Consider the following 12,633-nt stretch of genomic DNA (forward strand, 5'->3'; position numbering starts at 1 on the left):
ATCCCCCAAATGTGAAGGATCGTGCGGGAGGACAGGATCACTTGTATGAAGGGTCTGTAGCTTTACATCACCCCAAGTGGACTAACAATTTGCTTCGGAACTGGAACCATGTTATGAGTGATTCCTCTGGCTTTTGCTGCCCCCAGGACTATTGAGGGGGCTGTCCAGAAAAGATAAGGCAATGTTTTCTCTTGTCTACTTTCCATGGGTTGGAAGGAGGATGATCTGCATCCCTTTGGCCTTACTCCTTTCCCTGTCCTGCCCACACCTTCCCTGGCTCAATCATTCTCCAGCTCCTTCCCCTGGATGTACCTCAGACCCTTCAGAAAAGTCTTTGCAGAGTGTGTGTGTATGTGTGTGAGAGATAGTGGGTAGGGCGGGGGGAGAGGGGAGGTGTATGGAGGGGAGGGATGCTTTGAAAGTAACTGAGCCCTCCTTCTGAAGGGAAAGGAGGAGAGTGTGTGGCTATAGGGAGGTATGATTTGGCCGCTTAATTGTTCATATGTTATAATCACTTATGATTACATTGTGCTTGAGTTTCCAGAAACCCTGGCTCTTGTGGAAGCAAATATTATTATAGTGTTATTATAGTGTTGTATTTTTTTTCTTTTTAATGACTTTGTTTCACCTGGAAAGTATGAGCCAATATCCATATTTCACAAAGGTCTCACCAGGAAGGAATTTTGCCTTCTGCACTTGTTGGGAATGGCAACATGCTCATCAATTCAATACCTTTTTACTACAATCCCGTCATGCATTTAAAATGGAACCACAATCATTTCAGGAATCAGAGATTTATTTACTCAGATCTGTGGAAAAAAATCTACACAATAACATTCATGAAAGCATACCAGCTGTGTCGTATTGGGATAATACCACTATATTTCATTTAGCTATGGAAACTGTAAAACTTCATTTAATACAAATATTGGTCCTCTGAAATCTTCATAGTCAGCAAACATAGTGTAGGAAAACAGACTTCTACATTTGCTTTGTTTTTAATAGATATACTAATACGGATGGGAATTTCAAAGTTGTCTAACGGATTTGCAAAGGTCAAGACTTTCAACAGTGACTAGTATTTTGGATAGACCAATTTTTGGGTGCTCAACTTGAAATACCTTTAAGGTCTCTATTTTCAGAAAGTGCTGAGCACTCACCCTTTGAAAACTAGACTGCTTTAAGGTGTCTGAAGTTGGGCACCCAGAATTGAAGCATCCAAAAATCACTAGTCACTCTTGAAAATCTTGGCCTCAGACACCCAGTTCCCCTGAATTTGATATTAATTTAATGAGAATGTGGTGCCCAAGCCCCTCAGAAAACTCCATGAACTGTGCATGGTGCTTTCTTTCTGTGATACTGGAAGACAAAGGTAAATGTCTCCCATGCAGACCTCTGCAGATTGTGGTGAAATTGCTAAGAATTTCTAGAGGTTTCCATTAATCTTAATAAAGATCAATCATAAAACCAGGTGGAATTGACCACATTTGCTATCTTTATTTGATGGGTTTAGAAACAGTAATATTTGTATTGGGATATAAATTGGGCTTAAGTATGCATACAAACAGGAAATAAGGTGGGGGTTTTTGTTTGTTTGTTTTATCTTTGCTTGTTGGGACTAGATTTTTCTTTCTCATTGTAGAGACTGTACTGATTTTTAATGAGTTTTTCCAAATGTTTATCTTTCATGATGTGTAATAAGCGAGAAATATGTGTTTGTGTTTTTTATAAAGACAATAACTTTCAAAGGCTAACATAAAGTCAAGCTGCTAAATTTTACAATTTGTCTGTCCAGCAGTTCATCTATACAACTGCCCTGAGTAGATGCTAAATGCTGCTTAGCAAATGGCCTTTAGAGTTCAAAAATAACTCAGTAAAGCTACTCAAAGGTAATACAACACTTCTCAGGCATCTTCAGTTTGAATTAAGAAGAAAGCAGGGTTCACTCATTAGTTAATTATTCACCCACTCATCAATGTTTTATACACAATAAAAACACAATTGAAATGTTCAGGAGATCTAGTTGTGCTTTTTGCTATGCATGGGCTCATGTATGAGCTTATTTTTCTGAAAGGCAAGATTTTAAATGGTAAAACAAATCCTATTTTGTGGACTGTTTGAATTGCTGTTTTCATCAAACTGTATATATTGTCCCCCTGTGAAAATATTTTTTGTTTTTTTTTATTTTGCAAAACCTCACTGAACCCCTGTTAAGAAAAAATTACCATATTTCAAAACTGCAGATCTAATTTTATTTTTGTAGTGCATCTCAAACTGGTACAAATGTGTAAAATTTGTGCTTGTAAAAGCTTCTGCTTTGAGTAGCCTTACATTCCTTAATTTAGTCCTAGCAATTGTCAAGCTATTGCATGCCCCATTCATGAAAAATATATTTCGTTGGGATGGTGTGGCTTAAAGAGTTTGGCTCTAAAGCTTCCTTACCTAGAGCTTTCATTCAATTTATATTAATTTAAAATATCTATTGAATTAACAAAACAAAACCAAATTAAAGGGTTGGACTTATGAAAATGACTCTTTACAGTAAGTAAAAAAGGTTTATCACAGTTTTGGTAACTTGCATGAGTTCGTATTGAAAAAAAATCTTTCACATGTTCTTAATGAATTTAAAATTGTGCTCTAGGTACTTTCAGTTGTATGCCCTGAAACAGTAAACACCATATAGCTTGTGTTTTTTATCTGGGAAGCCCACAAAGCGCACTGCTGCTTCATCAGGACTGCAGCGTCTTCTTGGCCTGGAGATTGGGTAGCGGACACTGCCATCAGCCAGCCAGCCGGCATCACAGCGATCATATCCTAGAAGTTTCCAGGCAGCAAATATCTGGCCTACTTTAGCAATCTGGGATCCATCCTTGAGGCAGGCCTGCACAGCTTCATCATAGGTCAACTTGGTTGGGTGTATTAGGTAGTAAAAACGGCCTAATGCAAAGAGAGACGGTAAGTTGTCAGTCACATGAAATAATTAAGAAATTCTATAAATAGAGTCTTTACTACAAAATCATACAAAAATGAAGAATATCAACAATCTGTTTATTCTAGTGCTGGGAACTTGATTCAAACCCACTTCATTCTTTCAAAACTGGGACTTAGACTCAACTACATTAAGTTCACATTCTGGGTAGGGGGAGTCTGAAGGAACAGAGCAGGGGGAGGAAGACAGAAATTTTCTGTTGAACCCTTTTTCCCCCTTTCCCCCCAATCTATAGGTTATCCATGTATGCCAACTTAGCATTAGAGTGAGACGAAAGAGGAAGTTTTGTGCTGTGCTATATACATTTCTATCCCTACTGCAAAGCACAGGTTTCCCTTTTTTCTTGAAGGGAGAAAATGTGGAGGAAAAGGTGTGTATGTCTGGGGGGAAGTTCAGGAATTCAAAGGAGGCCCCCAGTCCTGCAACTGGGCTCATACAAGCAAACCCATGTGTATACCCACATAAAATTCCACTGAAGTCCCAGAAAATAGTTAGAGGTTTGCAAATCTCAGACTATACAAGATTCATACATTTCTAGTTTATTCACGGGGATGAAAAATTAGTTCAATGCTTACATTATGTTGGTTTTGCAATCTACATTGCAAATTAAATTAAACCCATCATGATGATCCATTTTCTTGTCACAGAGTGGTATGTTTATAGCTGACCTGTGGTAGTATTTAGGTAAAGGTAACTAGGCCTAACAGATGCAGTTTTATTAATTCATTACAGAAAGAACCATTCCTTGATATGGCAGACACAATGTCCCTGATTAAGTACAAGCACCATTTCGAGTCTTGCCGTAAGAAGGCTGAAATAGTGTACAACTTCTGAGAAGCAAAATTTGAGCTCGTAGCAGACCAAAAACCTGCCTGTCATAAGTCTTCCTTACAAGAGTCAAAAACATTTACGGTTTCTTGTTAGGCATCACAGGATATGTTCTCATCCTAGAATGCTATAACACTGATAGTGCTATGACGAAAACTGTCTCTGACTAAGGTAATACAAATATATGTCACTAGTAAAACTAAGCGGGGTGGGGTGGGGGGCTCTTTTGTTGAGTTGTAAGCAGCAACAATATAAACATTAATTTCATCCATCAAGGAAAGGTATCCCGTAAATTAATGGTATTCCTTTTATTCAATATCTTCAGGGTTATTCATCATTATTGGACTGACAGTAAAGCAACTGCTAGGTGGAACTGCAGTCAGCTGATGGGCTAACAATTCCCAAATATGCATGGTAGGCTTTCAAACTGATGCACTTCCAGTGGACAATTTATATAAGAAATTAGGTTATTTTTGCATGGGGCCCTCTTGTTTTAATTCCAGAAGGAAATACTATGTTTCCTTATTAAGGAGTACAAATTATTGTTGTTGTTTTTCTCTCCGTGTGAGAAAACCATCTCTGCCTCCTTTCAAATGATTTTCTCAGGGGAAAGGATCTGTCCCTTTGGCACCAACTACCCAAAAGGGCTTGTTGCCTAATTAAGGAGTGCCAGATTGGATGGAATATATACGGAAATAGGGAATAGTTCCATTTTTCGGCTTGCACCTTTTTATATTAGGACTTGTTTATATTCGAGCACAAATCCTAACAAAGCACAAACTTTTGTGGCCCTGGTGAGTAACTTACAGAACTTTTCCTTTGTTTCATATTTGTTTTCACAGATCTGTTGTAATTCACTGAGCGGTATCGCTAAGAACTTTCCAAATGGCATTTCAATAGAAGAGTAATGGTGACATCAGGTAATATATCTATTTAGCAAAGCACATGCTTGCTTCTATTTCAATGCAGTTGAAAGCATTTTATAACATTTGCTAATGTAGAAGGTTTCTATGGCTGGATACAAACTCTTCATACTCTGTTAAGAGTCGAAGATAGTTTGCTGTGGAGTGAATGAGCTTTCATATTTGCCTGATGGGCTGCAAATCCCACTGAGTTTATTAGCAGCTGGTTAAGCCATGTGTCAATGGAAGGGCAATTTCCCATGGATTTGCAATAAGGTTGTGCATTTGACCCATGACCTCAGTAATATCAGCACTCTTAATATGCCCATTCCTTAAATAGGCCATCACAAACAGTAAACGTTGTGCATAAAATGTTCATCTGTATCCAGAATATTTTGTTAAATTAAAAAATAACCAATCAACTGTGTGCATATCTGCTGGCCCCCTTGAGAAGAGGATTTCCAGGGAATAAATAAAACGTTGTTAAACTTTACAATGTGTACAGACAATATGTAAACAGATACTCCAATTTGGTGTAATCTCATCCCCAAATATTAAGAGGATTTAAGTGTGAAGTGATGCCTGACCGTTTTTTGGCTAGAACTACATTTTTCTCTTTCTAATATAAAAACAATGCATTTGATGATGTGGGTTTTAGCCCATGAAAGCTTATGCCCAAATAAATTTATTAGTCTCTAAGGTGCCACAAGGACTCCTCGTTGTTTTTGCTGATGCAGACTAACACGGCTACCACTCTGAAATCTTTCTAATATGTAACCCATCAGGATGTGGTAGTAGAAACTTTCACCTTGCATTTGTGAAAGCCAAGAACTTGTCTGTTAATTCCTTATTTTCCTCTTCCTTTGTCCCATTTTTTTGTTTGCTGTGCAGTAGGCATGAAATGCACACTAATAAAGAGGAACTACAGAAGGCCCTATGTACCACTTAAACTCCAGGTTCAGAGAGGTGTTGGCAGGGGGGTGTTCAGGGACATTTGTTGGTGTAGAGGCTCTTGAATTGATCTTGAGCAATGGGGTAAACTTTGCTTTGTGATAGCTGTGAAACCACTTGTCTGTAGAATTCCTTCACATCGTACTGACAATCCCGGTCACTGATCCCTACAGTCCTCTGACTGTAACTTCTTTCATGTTTCTTTGTTATACTTTTCCAGTGGCAACCAGATACCTTTTGTTTGCTCCAGCTGCTTTCAGTTTAGAATGAGTAGGATTCTGCTATAAGTAAAGTTGGTGGGGAGGAGGGAATGGAAGACATAATGGAGTATGCAGACCAATGGAAAAAAGGTTGCCAGTTGTGACTGGACATATTCTTGGAGGTTTCATCACATGACATAATCTTTTAACTAAAGATCACTATTTAATTCCTGGAGATTCCAGGACAGTTCTGCGGGGCTGGCAAACCTGGATGTAAACCTTGTCCTCTTAGGGTTTTTGCCTGGAGTAACTGAATTACTGAAGGCTAAAGCCAGATTGTTAGTTTTTGCCACTACACCACAGACATGTAATAAGTGAGCTAGGAAAATTAAAAACAAAACAAACAAAAAAACCCCCCCAAAACTCTCACAGTACTGCCAACCATAAGAGATCAAAAATCATGTTACAGCCCCAAAATCACATGATTTTAAAAAATCATCAAAATATGTTTATTCTCTTAACTTTTTAACTCCCCTCTACTGTTCTGCCTATGTGTGTCACCTGATCGATCGGTGCCTCCCACTGCCCCCGCCAGGGTCCAGAACCAGAGATCTCAACGAGCAGGAAGCGTTGCTGCTGGGCTTTTCCCTGAATTCCCCTTCCAGTGCAGCCCTGCTTCCACAGGACCCTCTCACTACTATAGGACCATATATGAAGAGCAGGGCAGGGCTGTGTCCTTCACCTCGAAGCATTCATAGATGACACATATGACAGGTTATAAAAGCCACCGTAAAACTGCTAGTCAAGATAAAATCACAAGTTGGCAATACTGCCTTTACTGTGACCCAACCCAACTAATCACATCATTGTGTGTTTTTGGAAAAGTAAACTGTTCTCCAGTGTCAGATGGCAACATGTCAGTAAAAGATGGGAGTGTTACATATTCTTGGATGTATCCCGAAGGCTGCTGGCATTCGCACAATGTGTAGAGCCCGTCATCTGCTCAACAGACTCAAGTTCAGCACATCTTAATATCCACAGTGAATTGTTGATCAAAGCCAATGTTCTTCATAATTGTTAAGAGCTTCAGAAGTGAAATGCTTCCTCACTCATTAAATGGGAAAGTTACTTATTAGGTTTGGCATCTATTTTTCCCTATGTTGGAGAACTACAGTAACTTGACTTTATTCTGCCACTTTAGAAAAGGGACATTTCTTCAAAGGTCCGTTTTGCACCAGCTTTCAGCAGCGAGGTCAGGGCTTAGCAACCTTCCATTCCATAGGCTAATTCACTCACTGACTTTTTGAATCCATTTTATTTTTAATATTGTTGTATTTTCTCATTTTCTTTGGTCTCTCATTCAGAGGAACAATGACTCATTACTTGATGTCCTATTTTTCTTGAACGGTAAAATGAGCAATAAAATATATATAAGCCAGAAAAGGTTTTTCTGTGCATTTCTTTCATTAAATGGAAGATGGTGGCTTAACGTCTGATGTCTGTGTCCTCCAACATTGATATAACTGCACTTCGCTGCTGCACTTTTACAAAAAATCCCATTTAATTTATTCAGTGTATTTTGTAACTTGTTAACACAAGAGATTTATGATTTTACTGTTAGACCAGATTAAAAAAAGTCAATTATATGGTGCTGTTCAGTGTGCAAAGCATGTAACAAAATGCATATTAATGAGCAGAATGTGTAAAGCAAACTCCACTCATACCTCATCTATATTTTATAGAGGAAGCTGGTAGTAACCCTCTACTCAGGTTGCTTTCCAGTATAAAGAATACTGGTGACTTTTTTTTTTTTTTTAAAGAAGCATTAAAAGCACCATCGTTTGCAGCAGGCCTTTGAAATTTGGCAGGGAGAAACTTGCTGGTCTATATTTTCTTTGTCTTATAAAATTCTGTTCAAGTTTAACTGAAGTATAAAAAAATTAGCATTCTTTGCCTCTCACATGCAGACTGTCAAATCACGGCATGTTCTAAAGGACTGGACATGAAGCAGCAGACACTGCACAGGGAACTTCCAGAAAAACTGTAATAGGAGTAAGGGAAGATTGCTGGGCTGAGTTTCACCCAACCCTCCACCTCTTAGACCCATCCTGGAACAAACACATGGGTCCAGCATCCCATTCAACCGACTCAAACTAATATAGTACCTAGACTAGAAAGGACTTTTACTATCCAGAGGTTCTCAAACTGTGACTCAGGACCCCAGAGTGGGTTGCAACCCTATTTTAATGGGGTTGCCAGGGCTGGTGTTAGACTTGCTGGAGCCCGGGGCTAAAGCCAGAGCCCGAGCCCCACCTCACAGGTATAAAACTGAGGGCTTCAGGCCTTGGTGGAGGGGCTCAGGGTTACAGGCCCCCAGCCTGGGGCTGAAGCCCTTGGGCTTTGGCTTTGCAAGGGTGCTGGGGCCCGGGCAGGCTCAGACTTGGGTCCCACCTCCTGGTGTCATGTAGTAACTTTTGTCGTCAGAACAGGGTTGCAGTGCAATGAAGTTTGAGAAACCCTGATCGGCAATGACCACTCTAGCTAAAGTTGCAGGATAGTTTCCATCCTAATAGTTATTTTCAGTAGCTCACAACTTTCTGAAACACACCCTGAATGAAAAATTTCAGCCCCGAAGATGTATCTGCCCAAAAGTAACTTTTCCACTGGGACGTCTGAGTAAAAACAGTTCAGCTGTTCCTGAGTACAAGGACTGTGAAGAAAACATGTTTCACTTTGTGAACTTTTATTTACAGCTGGAACAGTTGGAGGTTGAAAGTTGAAAGAGGTATAATGCTCTTTGATATAAATTAGTTTTGATTTTGCCTCTAATAACCACTTACTACAGAATGTACACTGCATTTTCCACGTTTCTTGCAAGACTGCTAAATCTAAGAAAAGGTGCAATGTGCACATATGTGTGACTAACTTAACTAGGTAGTAAAAAGTATAGGGTCTGGGTCCAATTAAAGTTGCAGGGACACACAGACATCAGGAAATGCCAAGATTTCAAGTACAATTTTAATGGTGCTCCCCGTGCATATTCATTTCCAATAGTCTTTCTTATTAGAAAGAAATTAATTGTAAACATACAAGAATGAAAAACACACTGTAAGCTGCTAGATGTGTATTTAGGGAGGCAGAAAAATTATATATTGTATGCGATCATGTTACCTAGCTACATACATATATACAACCTGTAGTATCTGCGCACTTAATGAAAGACTGTTGTAATGTATATGTAGAAAGGAGCAGCGGTAAGGTTTTTGTGCACATCTTTAACTTTGGTATTTCTTGACCGTTGAGAGCTAACCATACAGCTTTAAAATTCTCTTAATGTTAAGTTTATTGTTTAGATTTATAAAATGTTCCACTATGACCTTTTGTAAATCATAGTTCTTCTTTTAACAGTGCTTGCCAAGCCAATTTGCAGCAGCCACAAGAGCGAACTGCAGAGACTCTCAAACTACCATCAACCCTGGTCAGAGGGCAGACAGTGATGTGAGACACTGTCTGTCTTTGGCCACCACCACAGGTGAGGGTCTTTTATTGGTCCAAGGTATGATGGCTGCCTGCACATTGACCCTGGTCCTTTCATAATCTGTTTGGAAGGGCTCACTAGTGCTGTGGCAAATCAAAGTTGGGTATGCCTATGGTCAGGTCAATTATAAGAGACAGGTTCTGACATCAGCTGCAGCCCAGCACATCAATGTCGCAGAGCAGTCTGGGCAGGGCAAGTGGGCCCATAGTGGGTGCCTCGACAACAAGTGAGGTCTCAGGTGGTCGAAGGGGCCTGTGTATAGTGGAAGGCTTGGATTTTCCCTGAGCTTCTCAACTCTTCCAACTGTGGCACCCTCACCATGGATGTGTGGAGGAGTGATGTTGCTTAACATGGGGAGCCATGGTATTAGTGTTGGTTGAATCATCCCAGTTATGATGCAATTGGTTGAATATAGTAGTATATCAACCAACTTGACTTGAGATGAATGGAGCCAGACCGGAGCCCAGCAGAGGGCTAACCTGGATGATGGGGGTTTATGGCTCAGTGTTCTCGTTGTGCAACCCATGAGTTCCCAATTCATACTGGGGACAATGATGATCCAACCAGTGGACTGCGTTCAACGTCCTTTCTAGGGCTGACTCTCAGTCACTTGCCAGCCAACATTCCTGATGCAGTTCCACCCACGTCCTGCCTCCCCTCAGTGTTCTCAGGCTAGCCCTAAGAATACTACAGTTCAACACCAAGGGATTGTCAGCAGCCAAATGCAGTATTAGCATAAACCATGGTCAGACATTATTAGGACTTGCATAAGGTGTGTGTTTTACTTTGCCTATATAACTACAAATCACAAGCCTGTATTTATACAATCTAATAAAATATGTTTTGAGAGTGAAATGGCTGCAGATGGATTGAACAGTGGTCAGGTAGTAGATCCAATAAAGGGCATTAATCAGAGATCATAACAGGTAATTTCATAAAGTCCTGAAACTAATTTTATAGTGTGTTGTGTTATTAAAGAGAATGAGAGAGTTTTGCTGCAACATCTTCCCTTAAGTAGCTCGTAGGAATAGATGCTACAAAGCTGCAATCTTTAGTTCTTTATGAAGTGTATATATAGTTTTAGAGTTATATGATTCACCCAATCCACTATGGAGGTGACCTAGAAGCTCCAGAGTTTAAGTTGTTACATTCAGATTTGCAGTTAAAGCAGTACTAGGGTATTTCCATTTCATGAAATTTAATGTCCATATTTAACATGCTCTTCAGGAGAGAACTGAGTTTTGTCAAAGACTTACTAACTTTAGCAGATGATGCATTAAAAATTAGACCTTTTTGGGGTTAAGAAATTGAAGTACCTGTGCTTAAAGCAAGAGATGTATTTAATCTTGTGTATTTGAGGATGAACACATTTCATGGCGAATAAGTAAAGAAGTGCACTCATCCTATGCTGGTGGGCTAAAAGACAAACATCTGCTTTCCAAGATGGATAAAAATTATTCACAAGCAAGAGGCCCTAACATGGTCACAGAAGGCTGTCGATGGAGATGCTGAGGAGGGAAGCTGTCTTTGCTTGTGGTCTGTGATGGCCCTGATCCTTGCTATTGGTTGTAGCCATCTTTTTAAGCAATGCTACAAGGTTCTCAGACTAACCCTTCAGCTACAGCAAGCAGTGACTACTGCTTTCTGTTCAGCTGCACCCATACTAATGTCTAGCGAAGATTAGACTGCTCCAAATCCAAGGCTTGCAGTCATGAAACTGAAGTTTAGAGCAACCCAAGATGAGAGCAGGTAGCCTACAAAACTATATAGGAACGGAGCAATGGCAGTGTAGAAAGGTGTGACAAAAGAGCCTAAATTATTAATCACAAAAGGCAGGAATTAACAAGATTGGTATTAGAATCATAGAACTGGAAGGGACCTGGAGAGGTCTTCTAGTCCAGTCCCCTGTACTCAAGGCAGGACTAAGTATTATCTAGACCATTCCTGACAGGCGCTTGTCTAACTGCTCGTAAAAATCTTCAGTGACAGAAATTCCACAACCACCCTAAGCAGTTTATTCCAGTGCTTAACCACCCTGACCGTTAGGAAGTTTTTTCCTAATGTCCAACCTAAACTGTAGTTGCTACAATTTAAACCCATCACTTCTTGTCCTATCTTCAACGGTTAAGGAGAACAATTTTTCTTCCTCCTCCTTGTAATAACCTTTTTTGTACTTGAAAACTGTTATCATGTCGTTCCTCCCCCCCCCCCCCCAGTCTTCTCTTTTCCTGACTAAACAAACCCAATTTTTTCAATCTTCCCTCATAGTCATGTTTTCTAGACCTTTAATAATTTTTGTTGCTCTTCTCTGGACTTTTTCTAATTTGTGGCACCCAGAACTGGACACAATACTCCAGCTGAGGCTTAATCAGTGTGGAGTAGAGCAGAAGAATTACTTCTCGTGTCTTGCTTACAACACTCCTGCCAATACATCCCAGAATGATGTTTGCTTTTTTGCAACAGTGTTATACCGTTGACTCATATTTAGTTTTTGCTCCACTATGACCCCCAGATGCCTTTCTGCAGTTCTCCTTCCTAGGCAGCATTTCCCATTTTGTATGTGTGCAACTGATTGTTCCTTCTTAAGTGGAGTATTTTGCATTTATCCTTATTGAATTTTATCCTATTTACTCCAGACCATTTCTCCAGTTTGTCCAGATCATTTTGAATTTTAATCCTATCCTCCAAAGCACTTGCAACCCCTCCCAACTTGGTACCATCCACAAACTTTATAAGTTTACTCTCTATGCCATTATCTAAATCATTGATGAAGATATTGACCAGAACCAGACCCAGAACTGATCCCTGTGGGACCCCACTCATTATGCCTTTCCAGCTTGACTGTAAATCACTGATAACTACTCTCTAGGAACAGTTTTCCAACCAGTTCTGCACCCACCTTATAGTAGTGCCATCTAGGTTGTATTTCCCTAGTCTATGAGAAGGTCATGTGAGACAGTATCAAAAGACTTACTAAAGTCAAGATATACCACATCTACCACTTTCCCCCCCCCCATTCCCCCATTGTTACCCTGTCAAATATGGTATGCCCTTGTTAGGAGAGGGTTACCATACAAAATGGAACTGTTTGATACTTTATTAGAGAGTATAAAGTGGCATTAAAGTTACGTAGGAACAGTGAATTCCTAATCACACTTGTTCCTTGTAGTTTTTTACCTTTTGGTAGGTTTTTAACTTGTAGTATATTCTCACTATTTACTTAAG

General features: G+C 39.8%; 1 protein-coding gene across 3 annotated transcripts in view; it reads right to left on the reverse strand.

Moving 5' to 3' along the window:
- Positions 1-368: 368 nt before the first annotated feature.
- Positions 369-12,633, reverse strand: part of HAPLN1 (hyaluronan and proteoglycan link protein 1) — a 90,597-nt gene continuing 78,332 nt past the window's right edge. For all 3 annotated transcript variants that reach the window (XM_074952820.1, XM_074952817.1, XM_074952818.1), the window contains exon 5: positions 369-2,937. In XM_074952820.1, coding sequence (XP_074808921.1) covers positions 2,648-2,937 — 290 coding nt within the window. In that variant the 3' untranslated portion in view covers positions 369-2,647. The remainder of the gene's footprint in view (positions 2,938-12,633) is intronic.

The sequence above is a fragment of the Natator depressus genome, chromosome 5 (genome assembly GCF_965152275.1).
Source record: "Natator depressus isolate rNatDep1 chromosome 5, rNatDep2.hap1, whole genome shotgun sequence".
NCBI lineage: Eukaryota > Metazoa > Chordata > Testudines > Cheloniidae > Natator > Natator depressus.